The following is a 17,941-nucleotide window of genomic DNA, read 5'->3' as shown; positions in this document are numbered from 1 at the left end:
TGTTAACTCTGAAAATTCCTCACAGAAAAGTACAAAAAAGTTATGTATGCAATTGCTGGATGCCTTTTATAGTTTCATGATCATTAACTTTGAAATAAAGCATTTGCTTATAATGTATTCGTATTGGAGAGGTATATGAACTATATAGTTTGGTAAAATAGTGCTCACCTCCAGCATGTGGGGCTGTCCATTGATATTGCAATCCGTGGCTGCGGTTGGAGGAAATCTGTGCCTTGTCCATTATACTTTATTGACACTGTGTAGAACTGGTGAAATCCTAGTTAGGAGAATGGAATTACTGACAACTAAAGTTTAGGGAAAAACTGAGTAAAAATAAAATAAATAAAAAAATAAAATAAATCAAAAAGAAACATCTTAGATATTTTTTCTGTAATTTTAGTGACTAAGTATATATGAAAATTAAAATGTAACTAATGTGGTAATTGATCATTATTCCACAGCCAAATGAACTAGAATTGATATGATGTTAAGCGTTAATAAGAATGCTTTTTCTGCACTGACATTTCTTCTTGTTATATAAATATAATTTGGGGTGATCAGTGATAAGCACTTCATAATGCCAAATGTGCCCTTGATATGATGTTGTTATGTAAACACAGTGTTATGAAATGAAAATCTAGTGTTTTTTCATATTCACAAAGATTTGTTGTCATGGTCCTGGAAATGAATTATGTTGACACATGGCTGGAAACAATGGTGAAAAGGCACGCAATGTAATGCAATGAAGACTCATGTGCTGCACCGGAGGAGAGGATGTGGAGCTGTTCCTTTGAGCCCTGTCTGACAGCTATGCAGTGCGACTTGACAGCTCAGTATTTCAATGATAAATGCAGTAGGTCTGGGACTCCCATTCACTAAACTCAGGAGTGTGTTGGGTTGATACTTCAAGGTCAAGTGAATAAGAACGAGCAGAACCACACAGCTCTCTAAAGAGAGAGAGAGAGAGAGAGAGAGAGAGAGAGAGAGAGAGAGAGAGAGATTTAAATGTTTGCTTGGTTATTTCTGCTTAGACCAATTGTCTTGAGGGTCTTCCAGTGGAAGGGATTTTTATTTAATTAATTCAACAGGTTTCTACAAGTTCTTACATAATTTCTTTTATTTCACAATAGTCAAAAATACTATAAGCTACACACAGTCATTATGTTTTATTCAAGATTTAATTTAATTTAAAATAATAAAATTCTAATTGTATATATATATATAATACAATTACTCATGAAAAATAAATAGATATTTGTTAATTTTATTTTGTTGAAAATAAATTCACATCATCTGTACAGACAACACATGTCTGCACATTTTGGTTGTATATATATATATATATATATATATATATATATATATATATATATATATATATATATATATATATATATATATATATATAAACTCAAAGATGTTGGGACAGGGCCAAAGAAGCATGAAGTTATCCAGTTTTTAAACATTCCACTCTATGCAAAAGTTTATCAGAGTAACATAACAACTGGATCATTCATCACTCATCACAAACAGTATTAAAAACAACATTCAATGCAAGACTGCAAAGCATTTAGGTCATTTGCCATCTGCAATTTTTAATTAAAAATTAAAGGTGGTACAGTAGCGCTACATGCAGTATTGGCGCACAGCTCCAACACCACGGGATCCTAGGTTCAATCCACAGCTTGGGTCACTGTGAAGATTTTGGTGTATTCTCTATGTTTCTGGCATTGGTTACTTTACAGTGCTCCCATTTCCTTCCAAAAAACCTGTGATTGTAAAATTGGCCACCGAATAGGTGAGTATGCAATACCCTGTGATGGACTGTTGCTGTGTTCAGGGTGTATTCCAGACCTGTGCCCAGTGGTTCCAGCTCTGTTCTGGACTCCCCATTGACTTGCTCAGAATGAAAAAGAATTATGGAAGAAGAATGAATGAATGAACAATTTGTGAATAATTCAGGGAATCCTGATGAATCTCTGTCTATATAGGGCAAGACCGGAAAAACATTGTTGAATGTTTGTGATCTTCAAGCCCTCAGATGGCACTGCATGAGAAACCATCATGCTACTGTGATAAGTATATTCACTGGGAGTACTTCATAAAATTGTTGTCTCTTAACAAAGGCTGTTGCTGCATTAAGAAATGCAACCTGAATCTCTAACACACATAGAGAATGTATGCAGAAACACCACCAGGTTTTCTAGGCCCAAGCTCATCACACATGGTCAAAAAATTGTGAGAGCCAGAGTCCACATGGAGTAGATGATGTCTTGTATCAAGCAAGAATTGGCAAAAAAATCCACCTATAAAAGTTTTTGTCCACAGTTTCCGAACGATTAAAAAACTGTAATTAAACATAAAGGTAATATTTCATGATGGTGAACATGACACTGTCCCAACTGTTTTTGAGTGTGTTGCAGCCATCAAGTTCAAAGTTTGTTTATATTTTCAAACTGGAATCAACCAGGTAAGTGAACATTTTCGGAATATGTTTTTGTACTATAATATTTTAAATGAAATAATAAAATCACATCATTATTCTGTGGTACTTTACTAACTAAATAAATAACCACTTTTTAGAGAAGATGGTTTGTATGTTTCTAAGGTAAGGTAAGGTATTGGGTAAAAGCATTTTAAAACATTTAGTCAAATATCTGGTTTTAGATTTTCATCAAAACTTACCACATTCCATTTAAATTGCATTTTGAACACTTTTTACACAGTGTTAAGTTACATATAAAAGTAGTATACACACACTCTCTGTAGTTTATATTTAGCAACAAACATATAACCAAACACCCAGTAGCCTACAAATTCCATTTAATGTTGTATTCATAAGTTTTTGGTGTTATTACTATAGTTATATGTGATCTACAAGCCTGATAATCATAGCTTTTACAGTTTTAAAGTTTTAAATTTATAGTGAATAAATATAGCAAAGGCTGCTTGAGTGCTAACATTTTGGAGGTAACACAAAAAAGAAATGTCATAGACATTTTCTTCTCTTTCAAGCCTTCACCTCTTTCATAATGTATACACAGCGCTCTTTTGATTCCATTGGTAATAAAGCAATGAACACAAATCAAGACTATTCAACCTTCAGTCTTTCTTGCGTTTTCATTTGAACATTTTTCTTTGTTTATTCTATCCTCCTATGGCTAATCCCAGTGGAAGTTTTGATTTTCTGCATATCTGATTCTTTGCTCTTTAATTACTCCGTGTTAAATCCCCTTTTGAGTGAGTGTGTGATGAAGGGAGGCCTACAGGGCTTCAGAGCCGAAGCATGCTCGGTGAATCCCAGAGCCGCTTTCACAGATTTGCAGCGTAGCGCCGTCACATGCTGCTGCATTTGGAGAGGTGTCTGATTGACTTTCTAACTGCACCCAAATTAACAGCTCTATTTCGTCAGTCTGTCTGCCTCTCTCAGTCCCGGTAATTAGTCCTATCACAGCAGACTGTGTCATGTCAGAAGTGCAAGACTTGCTACCCTTAAATTGTACCAGTGTATCTTTGGAACTGAAGGCTTTGTTGTTTGTAAAACTTAAAACTAAGTATCATGATAGGGTTGCAGTTTTGATAAAGTGGCTTTTTTTCTTTATATTCTACTTCGTTCCTTTGAAAGAAATGAGAGGAAATTTGCTTTGGATTAAAATGATCATATGCCAGTCCAAAAGTAAACATGTACAACATAAATATTTTTAAGTATATTTGTGCATGATGCATTTTGGAAATACACATTAATATTTCCAGGAATATTTTGGAGGACATTTAGACATTTTAGAAGTTTAAAAATAAACAGGCACACCAAGCATTTAATGTACATGTTTGCAACACTAGGCTACCATTAAAGTGTGGGTTCTTCCAAGGTTCATGATAGTCAGTGGCTGAACTATGAACAATATATTTAAATTGATTAATGAGTAATTGTCCACTTTTATGTATATATATATATATATATATATATATATATATATATATATATTTAAATCACCAAAAGTCTCTACATTATATTAAAAATTGTTCTATTTAAAAGTAAGTGGGAAGCTACTACGCTGAATATTGGGTTAAAAATGACCACAAAATAATAATAAATAAATAAAAATGTAGAGAAACAACTGAAACACACCAAAATGTATGACATGTGTACACAAAGAGGGCAAGAACGTCAACGCATCAGCACATTTCTCTTTCTGGATGTTCGTTTGGGTGAAAAAGTCGTCGGGTGTTCTTGCAGGAAACCCAGAACAGCCCTATTATGCGCGCCAGCAGCAAGCGCTGAAACGTCACTGTATCTCCTCGCAGTCTGCTACCATAGCAACTGCACCGGAGCATTGCGCAGCGCCGCCTGCTTGGGCAGGAGGTGTCACCCGTGGCAACGTCCAATCAGAAGTTGCGATCACGCTGCACGGTACTGAGCTCCGTGGGCGGACATTTACGCATAATGTGAGCAGCCCATTGGACGGCCTGGCTATCAATCAAACAAAGGCAACGTGAGGATTGGCTGAAAGCGTTTTCGCTCCAATATTATAAACATGTCCTCCACTCGCCTACCCTGCTAGCCAGGCTTGGTAGAGGCAACCACACCGTGGTATGGTGTGGAGAAACGAGGAGCTAGAGCTATCCATTATCAGTTTAGTATCAACCAATATAAAACTTCGGGCATGTCTTTCGCGTGTTTTATTGCAAAAAAAGCTCTCAGCGTCTGTAATGTGAAGGCATCTCGCTGCACGGGCGCGCTTTAAATGAGGCACACGCAAAGTGGGACTTCAGCCTTTTCTTTTTCCATGTTCTTCTTTCATCATTATCATCACTAGTATCATTAGTAGCGCGCTGGCATTTTGTTTTCTGGGCTCTGGCAAGAAGTGACAAGAATCTAGACCCCTCCTCTGCAGGGCGGAGCGTGCATTTTTATGTCGATTTTGAAGTCTTTTTTTTTTTTTTTTTTTTTTTGCTCAGCTTCAGCTCTGACACGTCCACACTGAGTGAGTGGCATTGGCACATTGTCAATCGCTCACTACCGCTGCCATCAAACAACATAAAGCACACACAGCCCAAGAGCTCGCCTCATAAATTTGAGCAAGCAGATATTTTTGCGCATCGTTTTATGGCGCGTAATTAATTTTTTTTCTTTCGCGAGTTTCTTTATTTTCTTTACACTCATCCTGAGAAAACTTTTTGTATATTTTATATTTTTACTGTCACATTTTGTCTTTAAGTCTTGCTGCTCGTGTCAATCATTTTATTTTTTTATTCATGTTATTTTGGAAACTCGAAAGGCAGTGTTTTCGGCAACTTGTTTTCTGCGTTTGAAATTCTTTTGTTGATGTTTTTATTTTTTTAAACCTTTCATTCATTCAGTGTGCTCTATCATTATTTTCCCGGGATTTTGTTTCCATCATATTGCACTGCGGATTCAAACAAGTCTTAAATAATTGCAAAAGGAGAAATTGCACTACGAAGACTGCCAAACACCGACAATACAATCAAGTCATCTCCAAGGAGCTTCAACAGTTTTTTTTATTGTTTATTTTTTTGCGAAAAGAAGGGAAAGTCAGTTTGGCATGAGGACTCGGACAACATCCAACGGGCAACTGCTGTCCCCTCGATGCTGAAGTTGAGAACACGTCCGTGGTTTTTCTAAAGGACATATTCGACACGGAACTGAGGACGATTGAGTGATTTTTTGTGATAAAGTGAAGCCTTTTGCGGAACAGTTGCGTCTTGCTGGTGGTCGCGGTTCATGCTATTCGCCTTGTTGCCGCGAACCCGCTTCGGAGAGCAATCAGCCCCGCAAATGCTCCTCGTATAACGTTAATCACGTAGTCTTTTTTGCATGTGCTCATTTCGCGCTTCTTTAGCTTCCTCTGTGACTCAGTAAGAAGCACATTGATCGGGTTGCGGTGGACTATGGACGCGGAGCAGGCGCGGATCATGCAGACTATCGGCGGCGTGAATCTGGCCGCTCACACGGTACAGGGAGGCATGGCACTGCCGCCTCCACACGGACACGACGGGACTGATGGAGACGGCAGGAAACAAGACATCGGTGACATTCTGCATCAGATCATGACCATAACAGACCAAAGTCTGGACGAGGCGCAAGCAAAGTTGGTGGATTTCTTTTGAAATAATAACTGACAATTTGAGTAATTGAACCTTGTATTAATTCCATTTGGTTCTTTAATGTAAATGTGACATTGACTTTGCATTATAGATTAAAAAACATTGTGATGTGGATAAATATTTTTTCTGTGATGTACTAAACTAGTAAGTATACTTAAAAGCTTTTCTTTACTCAATCACCTGTCTATAAAAGATTCCAAAATATTGAGCTAGTAATATTTATCATCACATCTAGAAGTGTCTTAAAGTTTTAAACAGTAGGCTAAGCTTGTTCTACACGTGTTAAAAAAACAACCAACAATTAGAACAAAAAACAAAACACTTAAAAGTTTCAGAAGCACTGTCCTGTAGTTGGACACCAGAGGCTTCAGAGTTTCAACTTTAGCCGTGACACTCCAGCTATTTTCTGTAGGCTTTTACTGCTAAACATAAAAGCTATGTACTTTATATAAAAAATTAGTGAACATGGACTATGTGCAGTAATAAATATGGACGAATTCAGCTTTGCCCTGTAACCGAGAGATAATTTGCTTTCCATGGTAAAGAGAAAAAATCAGCAGCAGAAGAAAAAACAAACACATTCAGTTCACAAAGTTAACAACAGACGTGTATACGTGTACAATAATTATCCACTGTATGTGACTATATACCAATTTTGTGTCTTGTTCCTAACTGAAACAGGAAACACGGACTGAACTGCCACAGAATGAAGCCTGCCCTCTTCAGCGTGCTCTGCGAGATCAAAGAGAAAACAGGTAAGAGCGCATTCTGTAAAAAAACAAACAAAAAAAAAAAACAATAATATAAAAAAGCAGCTTATTCCGTTCGCGCGAGGCAACGTCTGTGACACTAAACCTTAAAACATCGCCATCTTTCCCAGGTTTCTGTTTTCCCCTTGTCGTTTTGCTCGCCTCGGTGTCTAGGTCAGATGCTGCTAAAGCGCAAGGCAAAGGAGAAGCGGCGGTTAGCATCTGAAAACCTGCTGTCTGCTGCTGGCCCGTGTGCTCAGGCAGTCAGTCTCCCGCTGCCTCATGGAGGCGAGCTCCTACTTTCCAGGGTGGGGTGGGGAGGGCTTCCACGAGGCACGCAGTCGCTAGCCGTTTGTTTACATCGCCTCAGTCTCACATTGTCCCGTTTGAACCCGAAATAATGGTAAAATTGATAGGGGAGAATGCGAGCGTCAGAGAGTGGTGTTTTTATGAACCGTGTGAGTGTTTCTCCTTAGCCTGCTTGCTTAATTATAATTACTACTAACTCTATTGTTGATATGTGGTCCGGAGGGCCGTCCTGTTCCTGTGGTCTTTAGGCTAATTATATGTCCAGTTTATGGGATAATTATTGGCAATATTGGCGGAGCTGCACCTAATTATTGGCACCAAACTATTATGCAGGACATCCACATTATGTGCCGTTACCTCCACAAAGAAGGCAGCCTGTTAATAAATGTAGGAACCGGTGGGCTTCAATTTAACAGTGATGAGCAGGTTTGTTTTGCATAGTCCGCTGTGTTTTCAGAAAATTTCAGAAATGTATATGAACACAGGTGCATTGAGGAGAACTTTACCCAGAATTTTGGTATATATATATATATATATATATAATATTTTTATATATGCAAAAGTAGGCCAATTTTGCATACATCCCTCACTTTTGCGTGTGCAGAATTTTCAGTTAATTTCTTAATTTCTTGACAATCAAACATTCAACCAGTCTGCTTTCCCACATTGTAAATGAAATTCAGCAAGAGATTCAGTAACTATTCGGTGCATCATAACCAAGGCTGTACTCTATGCCCCATTGTCATATATTAACATATGTCACTGTCTCACAAAACACTTGAGGGGGGACTTTCACCCATTGAGCACTGCCATATCAGCTTAGTAGTATATCCAAATGTAAGGAGATGCAATTTAATATCCCTTTCCTTTACTATTCTGCTATTCTGGTATTATTGACTTAGCTGTTACTTGCATAAATGCTACATGGATATGTTAAAAAAAAGTTTCTTGGGCATGTAAAGAGACCATTTGAAAAGAAGCGATGCTTGAGATGGGCTGAAAAATGCTTGTATATTAGTTGAGTAAAAGTACAGTGTAACATTGTGATGGCTAGTTTAATCTTAGTCTTTAAGGAGCCTAAGATTCCAGGTGGAGTGTGTGTTTAGTGAACTCAGTTAACACATTTTACACATTCTGTTTTTCTGTTAGAGACAAATGCAAATGTTTGGGTACTTCTGAAAAAGTATATCTATATTTTTTTATTTTAATTTGTTGAAAATAAAATCACATCCTCTGTACAGACAACACAGGTCTGCACATTTTGGTGCATTTTTGTCCTTTATTTGCTACATTTGACATTAAAAAAAAAATATATATATATATATATATATATTTGTGTGTGTGTGTGTGTGTGTATTAAAATGAGACCTGTGCCAAAGTTATTAGTTGTATGTATGTATTATGTCATACATACATTATGTATTATGTATTATATACATATATGTATGTATATATGTCTATGTAGTATTTTATCTTTTATGTTTTCCAATATGCTAAAGTCAACAAATAAGTAGAAACAGTGCCCTAAACAAAGGAAAATATGCCATAGATAAGTTTGCACTATGCAGCGGAGAATGTGAAAATACAGTTGGACCAGGTGTGTTGTAACTCTTGCATAGCGTTGTATTGGTTTCTTTCTGAAACAGTATGAAATGTGTTAATGATTCAAAGCACTTAAACTAGACTAAGAATTTTCACACCAGATCAAAACACAGTGGTGCTGTTTATACTAATTTGCCACAGTGCAGTTTTAAGCGGAATTGTGATTTACCAGATTTGTGGCCTTTGTGTGGCTTATAAGCAGAAGTGACTCAGGGAAGATCATAAAACTTAATGAACTTCTAGGCTGCTGGAGCTCTCCGCCAGGGGAGGGCAAGGCCCCGCTCGGCTGGCCAGTCTGCTTGAGATGTTCTTTATATCTGTCCAGAGATAGAACAGAGCATGAATGGGGAGGATAAACGTTTGAGTGTAACTTTACAGCTTGCAGAAATTCCTGCAAACTTCACAGGCAGAGGAAAAAGAAAGCGCCACACACTCCCAAGCAAAGCTTAGCTGCAATTTTATTAATGCCTTATTTTAGTAGTGCTCCATGTTTTTCTTCTAAGTGAAAAATATGTAACCTATTTTAGCACCATGCTCTCTACGTAATTGTATTTACAAGAAACATTTGTCATCATCTGTTTATGCATTTTCAATATTTTAAACCCACCTGTGGTTGTGCCGTGCGCTTCCATGGGTGCCTATTGTGTTACGTTTAATACAATTATGTTCCATATTGTATTATATCTCTAATTAAATATACATACAGAATAGAGCCCCTAAGTATGCTAATTATTTAAATGAACTTGTTTACCAGCTCAGTTGCTGTAATCTTGGGTAATCCTTTTGATGCAGCTTGTTTTGAACGGTTTCTTTTTTCTCCCTGGCATATCCAGGCTAATTCACTAACAAGCTTCTTTCTGCTTCTGCTTCGTTTCTAACCCATGAGTGAATATATACTACGTGTTTGGCGCTGTCCCTCATTTTACAGTAATAACTGATATAAGGAGAGTGCCTTGGTGCTTATATGGGAGGACAACTACAAAATAAGCTGAAATACATAGCATGGATAGACCAGGATTTAAGGATACATTAAAATAAAAACTGGTCTGCTATGCTGTTGCAGCAGCTTAGGATTGTCTTGCATGAGGAAATGAGAAAATCTACTCTTTTTTTTTTTTCGTCAGCTTGTTGAAGGACATTGTCTCATGGGGGTGATTATGGAGACCTTTGCAGATAAGCATTCTACTTTGCTTTTCTACCGAGTGCATTTTAGTCAGATTGTTGTATGTACAGGAATACAGGAACGCTTACATTTTTTGCGTTTTACTGGCACATGTGAATAACAGGGTCAAAGACCATATACAAAAATATTAATTTTTAATATTTTTCATTGTTCAGTGTGTGTGTATGTGTGTGTGTGTGTGTGGACCAATGTAATTTTACAGCAAATGTAAGCTTAAACTGGAAAAAAAAATACATTTGCAAAGTGCATTTTCCCCCCAGCACATTCCATTATTTGCAAATAATAATAAAAAAATTGTTACACAGAAAATGTGTAGGGGAGCAGAGGCATATTCTCAGCTCATAAGAGGATGTGTACTTATATTCAAGAATGCAAAATGAAAATCAATACCCCATGTTATTTGAACAGGAACACTCAATTATTTGCATGGAACTGTAATTATTATATTAGATATGTGTTGTAGAGTGATAGAGAGAGTAGAGAGAGAGAGTTAAAAAATCTCTGAAATAACAACAAAGGTTTTCATGTTGCTCTAGGATTCGTTGCGGACTAGAAGGTGAAGCGGCTAAATCAAACCTGAAGTGTTTTCATTGTAACTATGTAAACAGCGAGAATGGAAAGCTATGTATGTACATGTGTTTAGAGAAGAGAGGAAGAAAGATGGTTTGTGTGTGTGTGTGTGTGTGTGTGTGTGTGTGTGTTTGGATTTCTTTGTTTGCAAGTGTATCTAGGCCATTCCGTGAGCAGGCGTTCTCAATAAGGAGTATTTGCATGTAAAGGTTTTATCTGCTTGTATGTGAAGATCTTAATTGTAGCTATTAAACTCACATAACACACTCCTCTGTTGGCAGTGTAATTGTAATGTCACCATCACTGGCTGTGTGCGAATGCTCAGGAGGCTCACAATAACAGCCTGTAACCTATGGGGGTTTTAGTGGCTCTCCGCGTTCACCTCCTTCCTCACTTATTCGTGTTTGGCATCGTTCGGTTGTCTGATGGCCTTGACTTGACTGGCTTGTATTGGAGCCCACCATGACCCTTTCACTGCTCCCTGTGGCATCATCTTCCCCTGTCCCATTCACCACGGCTCAAGCAGCAAAAGGTCTAGCTGCACTATAACATACCAGAATCTCAAATCTGCAGCAGTATCTTCACTGTTCCCAGCTCTTTTTCTGACAACTTGGAGATGACATAGTGACCTGAATTAAAATTATGGAAAAAAAAGCTGTATATATCATTACTCCAGGGCAGATAGACAGAAAATGTAGACACATGCGCTGTGTTGTTGGGTTGTTGGGTTACTAGGTTCATGATGTTATTGGGAGCCCATGGCACCGTGGAGATTGGGCATGTTAAAACTTAGTGCTCTTCTATTTCAAGCGCTAGTCCATGTTGTCTGACAAGGCGGGAGGCTGAGAAGGAAGAGAGCAAGAGATAAATGGATGGAAGGATTTTGCAATGCAAAGCTTTATGTAGTGTAGGGGAGCTTTCTTGGCACTCCACTAACTGCTATTGGAGGCCCTGAGCAGATTTCCCCATTGCTAAAGCCCTAGAAGTATTAATTCACTTTGATATGCTAATTAGAGGGCATTATGCAAGAAATGAGATTAAGTGGCAGCATGAAGTCATTTGCCTGTCAGTAAATTGAGTGTTTTTAGCAGGAGGGGTTTGTTTTTTTTTTCTCTCTCTCTCTCTCTCTCCCTGCACTTTCTCTTGCTTTTTGCATTTAAATGAATAGAATGAAGGGAATGTGGCAGAAATGCTTGGAATTATTTCGCCTCCATACACCCTTCCTTGAATTTTTATCATTTGTGTGCTTTCTCTTTTTTTCTTACAAGCTCTCCCCTCGTTTTTTTCCAAGGTTTTGTGAGGATGTGAGGAGCGTGTTTGAGAAGCAGCAGGCTCGTGATGGCTGAATATGCCTTTAATGAGGACGCTGTAGAGGGTCTTTTGCTGCTTAATTACAGGCGGCATAATCATAATCATAATTGCTCATTTCTTAGAAAAAAAAGTTTCATCGTACCTAGAAATAGAGGTAATACCATTCCTATGCTGGCATGCCGATGTGTCTACTATCCCACCACGCAGTGGGCATTGTACATAGTACACAGATAGAGAGATCCGGGAAGCATGTGGGAGAAGAGTCGGAATGGTGAAATATGGAGAATAAACTTGTCGGATTTATTTTAAGAGCAAATACAGAACACCAATGGGTTGACGAAGACCTCTACTGGGGTGATGAGACACAGAGTGTGTTGTTTGTGTGTGTGTGTGTGTGTTTGTGTCGGGGATGTGCTCAGTTTGTTTGCTCTCACTCCGAAAGAGAACGGGGTTGGCGGTAGCAGTGGCAGAAGCAGCGGGAGCAGCAAGGAATAACAAAGGTGAAAGATTACCTCCATATGGCATTTCTGACCGAGAGAGAGAGAGAGAGAGAGAGAGAGAGAGAGAGAGAGAGGGAGGGGTGTTTTGAAGCACCACTCCTTTCTGAAGTGAGGTTTAATCAATAGAGAGAGATTACAGAAAACTATTACAGTGCCAAAATCACAAGCTCTCTCTCTCTCTCTCTCTCTCTCTCTCTCTCTCTCTCTCTCTCGTCCTTCACTCGATCACTGGCTCCGAGGCCGCCTGCCTATTGACTTGTTGTTTTTCTGACCTTTGACTCATCAAGTTCAGGAGCGGGCGGTCTGGAGGAGAGAGACTGCAGGAAGCTATCAGTGTGGCCCCTGCTGTGCTGTGCCCCCCTCTCTCAAACACATACACACAATAATACATACTACAAGACAGATACAGGGGCAAAGTCAAAAGCAAGTGCTGCCCCCCACTCACCTCCTCAACACATACATTCACATGCTTTGTTCCTCTTGGTCCTGGGGTGTGTGTATGTGTGTGCATGTGTCCTTTTTTCACTGGTCCAGGACGAGCTCCTCGATTTGCGCTCTCTGAACTGGCTGAATTAATCTGTACCCGCGGTTGTAATTAACCACATGCGAGGCTGGCTAAAAGCATTACCTTGAATAAATGGAATGCGGCAATGGAGAGAGTAAGCATTTCTTAAACCCTCAGGGAACATTTATTTTGAGGCGCCCCGACAAAGTGGTAATGAGCCAACTAAATCTGCCCTGAAGTTGATGTGACATCTGCTGCATTAACATTGTTTTCATTGATATTGTTATTGTTAATCAGATTTTTTTTTGTAGTTTTAGAAGGTGGTACATCAGAGCCACTGATCTTAATATGAGTTCATATATTTGAAATGAGTTTTCATATTTTTTTATTACCACTTAATTACATACCTATTAATTCATAAGAGAACACACTCATTAATTGTTTGGTAATTACAAAATAACAAAGGCGCAGTTAACCATGAAACTATGAAATATTAATTCCAGGACCTAATCCACGTTTCAGCCATCAGGGCGGCTTGCAGAACTTTTGTGGTTTTTTAGGCAGAGCGTTCAGATTTCTGAGAGATGAAAAAAGTAAATATTAGTTGGCGAAGTCATCCTTGCTTGCATTTTGTTACAATAGTGGAGATCTCTCTCTCCCCCCCCCCCTTAGAATGCCGAGGTAAATATATGCGGGCCACAATAGAAAGCCATTCAGCCAAGTAGACAATTGACTTTGGGCTGCTTTTTGTTCGCGTCTGCCTCAGTGATGCGTCTGCACTGACAAGATAGTGTGAGGCAGAATCTCTCTCTCTCTCTCTCTCTCTCTCTCTCTCTCTCTCTCTCTCTCTCTCTCTCTCAGCAAGACTGCTCCCTTCCTTCCCTCTATGCTTCCATCCCTCCCTCTCTGTCTCTCTCTCTCTCTCCCTCTCTCTTTCTTTCATTTGCTGGGCAAGTGAGGGATTGAGGAAGAAGGAGCCGGCTATCTTCTCCTTAGCTTCCCAAATCCCTTCGCTTTCTATCAGCTGAGGGTGGCAATAAAAAGGGGAAGTTTAAAAGAAAATGAGATGAAGAAGAAAGTGGAGGGATGTCAGACTGGAGGGAGAAAAACCCAAAATACCTGTAAATGTATACTTGGACATGCTCCATATATATATATTTTTATATCCTTTGTCTTGGCCTCAGCTTAATGGCAAACTCGCCCACTAAGATTTGAGCTGAGTACTGTCTGCCATGTGGATATCTGTATGTACCTGAAGTTAATAGTTATGGGTGGACTGATATGAAAATGATATCAAATTATAAATAACACTGTTGATGCCAGTAAATAAACAGTTTAAAAAATTTGAAATATGAAAATATTGATCTACCCGGAATAGTATTAAGAAAAAAACATTTTATTTGTATAGAGATACAATTGCAATAATTAATGAAATGCAGGCGTTGTAGCACAGTAGAGCCACATTTCTCAAATGGCATCAGGTATATGTTGGAAGTATTGCTAATAAACAGCTGTCTATGCTGCTAATTTTGATTCAGCAATTATTTAATATCAATAAGATTCTGCTATCATTGAGCATCCCTACACATCTGACAGTTCTTTATGAGGATAAGTACAATACCCATATTTCAGTTTCCTTAATCTCTTACTGCACTCTTCCCATCTAACCCAGTCCCCCCGCCCTCAGCGTGAGCTTAGCTATCAGTGGCGTTGTCATTTATTTGCTAATCTCATTTAATAAATGCACCCCCCCCCCCTTCCCCAGCTGAAAGCCCACCCATCCCCCTGGCAGCCCAGCACGAGATGAGCTCATGTTTCATTTAATTATGTCTGACTTCGCATTGGTTCTTTTGCTGTGTTTATGAGAACGTGAATAAGAAATAGTTGATAAAGCTGTGTGCATGGTGCCTGTGAACTTTAATAAATGTATGATCCACTGTATTTTTTTTTTGGGGTCTCTAGTGTAGTCTCTTTCTCTGTTCACATAAATCAAATTTTTGAGTTGCAGTGAATTATATTGTTCTCAGTGGGTTTTTCAATGTCTGTTTATATTTATTCTTGTTGAATGTGTCAGTGACCTCGACATAGCTTTGACCTGTTCTAAAGATCAGAGTTCAAGAATACACACACACATGCACAAACACTCTTTCTGGAAGTGTTAGGGAGAAGAAATCTGATGAATCTCACATCACCTCCGACATGTCAGCTATCCTTTGTGGTTAACCAAATTGTGCTCCGTATTGAAACATTAAATTTTCATTAAAAAAGTAAATGTTCTCGCCTGCCGTGGCCATTTTAATATTTTACATCTTCCCCTCCTCTGACGTGTGTATATGAAATAAGTGCAATTTGTGATGCCTTGTCATCAATAATTTTGTCACAGCGCGTACAAGCTTCAGAAATCCTATCCGCTGAGCAGCACGTGGTGTAGGCCTCGGAAATAAAACAAGTAAATAAAAAAATAAATAAATGCAATGTTTACATCACTCACCTATATGATATGTATTTTTTAAAACTTTATTTATTACCTGAAATATTACAAAACAACCAAAAAAAAGTGTTTACTATTTCCTTATGTTGAAAGCACTGTATTCCCATATTAACGGCAGTGGTCAGGTAGTTTGCTGCTTCCTTGGTCACTATTAATATCTGCACCCAGGTCTCCTACTTCAAATCTGCCAGGACATCGAATAGATGGTGCAAACCTGGCAGAGCACTTATTAGTACAAAGAGGGTCAGATGGTGAGGCGGGTACAGATCTAGAAAGGTCCTCTCACCATAATGATGATATAGATCTCAGTTTCATTAGGAACACTGAGGGAAGCGATTTCCTCCAGGACCAGTGGATATTCCAGGTTAATTTGCCTTCTCATGCACAGTGCTACACGTGTGTGCTGCATGTTTTTCTAGAAACGAACTGAAACTGTTGACTAGTGGGAGTTGCCTTTGATAAGATCTGGGTGGAATTAACATGCATTTTGTGCAGATATAAGTATGTGAGCGTGGGTGTCTTTTTATTGATAATATCATTTAAGTAAAGTATTTTATAAAAACTTTTTAAAATGTATCAGTTTAGCAGTAGCCCAGATTTAATTTACTGATATGATTAGCTGATCTAGATACTGGATTCTTTATTCATTCATTTTTTTATTTCGTGTGATATCTGTGTTATTTGGACAAATTTTGGAGTTTTTGTAGGAAACGTCCAAAACTCCACCTGTCTCATACAATGTTTTAATCCCAAGATGTGAGGCAAAGCAAAAGACTGTTATATAATAAAAGACAAGTTCAGTGTAAAGTACTGATAGAATTTTAAATGCAATGCATTGCACTCATTTAACACCCTTATTCTCCCCAAATTTCTTCTGTCTTCCCTCTTCTGCCTGTTTGCATTGCTCAAATTAAGTCCCCATGCCATTGTTCCTCCTGCTTTTCATACATTAGAATGATCTATTAAAAGCAGAAATGGGGAAAAGACTGCAATGCAATGAAATTTTAATCAGCGTCTTCCGCTGCTTTAATAAGGCAAATAATTCTTATTGGCTGCTGTGTTAAGATTTCTAATATTTAATTCATAGCAAAGCTTGCATTACTCTCCCATGGCTCCGACAAGCTCCACTTGCACTGTGCCAAAAGGCAACCGTAAAAGACTTAAAAGCAGATGTAAATGTCCGAAAGCTTGTGGATGGCTAACCCGAGTGGTCGAGGTTGAAACCGACAGCTCTGGGTTCTTTAGGTTTAATCACTAGAGGGATTATATATTGATCGATTGTATAATTATTTATTTCATATCACTGATGCCATCGCTCACTTTGACTCCAGTGTTTTCACTTAACGTTCACACTGCTAGTAGTTCCTCTCTCCCCCCACCACTCGTAAGCCAGCACACACTGCGTTTAATAAATGGCGCTTACATATTTTACACTAAATTTTCTCGCTTGACCCATTCTCGCACACGTGAAATATTGGATGGGATGACTTCCAATCATCTCATAATCAGAGAGGTGCATTAAGAAAAAGACCAAAAAGCAGAAAGAAGGAGTTTGTGACATCACAATGGAGGGTGTCTCACACAGGGAGAGCCAGTAAGATTTACTGTCTGTACACGTAACTGTGCTAGAGGGACAATGCTCATTCCACAAGTTCACTATCTTTATTAATCGTATCATTTAAACTACACAAAGCTCTCCCCAAAATATCTTCCTTCTTCTCTCTCTCTCTCTGTCTCCAACCTAAGCCATTGAAGTTCATTTTTGTAAGCTGAAGCAACGGAAAGATGGCGCAGGGCCAGCCAGAGCTAGATGCTGTCTCAGGTTTCAGGGAAAGGGGGCATATCCAGTTTTGGGCCTGTGGTGAAATGGCTTAATTGGTGTCAGAGCCCCAGGGATACTGTCTCCCGTCTCTCTCCTGCTCCTATGCTGCCTCGCTCGTCCACATTGTGCTATTGCTCTCTTCTCTTCACTTCTCTTCTTTTCTCTTCTCTTCTCTTCTCTTCTCTTCTCTTCTCTTCTCTTCTCTTGTCTTCTCTTCTCTTCTCTTCTCTTCTCTTCTCTTCTCTTCTCTCCTCTGCGCTCCTCTCCTCTCCTCTCCCCTCTGCTGTAGGCAGAAACCTGGCATATGTGTATGTGGTGTATGAGGAGCGAACAGCACCATAACAATATGCAGCAATGTTTGGGCTGACAGAAATTAATCCTTGCTCGGCTCCCAGAAAGCGGTGATTAATGGGCAAGAGCCGAGAACGCTGTCCTTCCCCTCTGTACTGCTTTGATGGGGATTGAAAAGCAGCAGCAAAAAAAAAAAAAAATGGAGCTGGTTTTTATTCTCTCCCAGGAAGTGGAGGTCATAGCGAGTACATTACAGCTATTTTTCTTAACAACCTCTCTTTCCTCTAATGCCTTTCCTTCTTCATGTCGTCGTGTTCTCTTAGTGCATGGAGGTCCTCAGGTCCTCTTGAATGGATGCCTATGCCAGCACTTGGTGATAACTGTCAGTCACAGCTTGCTTTTTTTGAAGGTGGTTATGAAGCCTCTGCTCTGTCATGGCATTGTTATTATTTTTTTATTTTGTGGCAAAAATGTTTACTATG

The 17,941-nt window shown here is 38.9% G+C and overlaps 1 protein-coding gene across 6 annotated transcripts in view; it reads left to right on the top strand.

The window, feature by feature from the left end:
• The first annotated feature begins 5,048 nt into the window (after positions 1–5,048).
• The window catches only part of pbx3b (pre-B-cell leukemia homeobox 3b), a 90,249-nt gene continuing 77,356 nt past the window's right edge, over positions 5,049–17,941 (top strand). For all 6 annotated transcript variants that reach the window (XM_066643618.1, XM_066643616.1, XM_066643613.1 and 3 more), the window contains exons 1-2: positions 5,049–6,110; positions 6,808–6,881. In XM_066643618.1, the coding sequence (XP_066499715.1) occupies positions 5,911–6,110; positions 6,808–6,881 (274 nt within the window). In that variant the 5' untranslated portion in view covers positions 5,049–5,910. The remainder of the gene's footprint in view (positions 6,111–6,807; positions 6,882–17,941) is intronic.

This window comes from Hoplias malabaricus, chromosome 14 (assembly GCF_029633855.1).
Source record: "Hoplias malabaricus isolate fHopMal1 chromosome 14, fHopMal1.hap1, whole genome shotgun sequence".
Classification (NCBI taxonomy): domain Eukaryota; kingdom Metazoa; phylum Chordata; class Actinopteri; order Characiformes; family Erythrinidae; genus Hoplias; species Hoplias malabaricus.
Note: the sequence above shows the minus strand (reverse complement) of the source record. Positions and strands in the feature narration are given on the sequence as shown.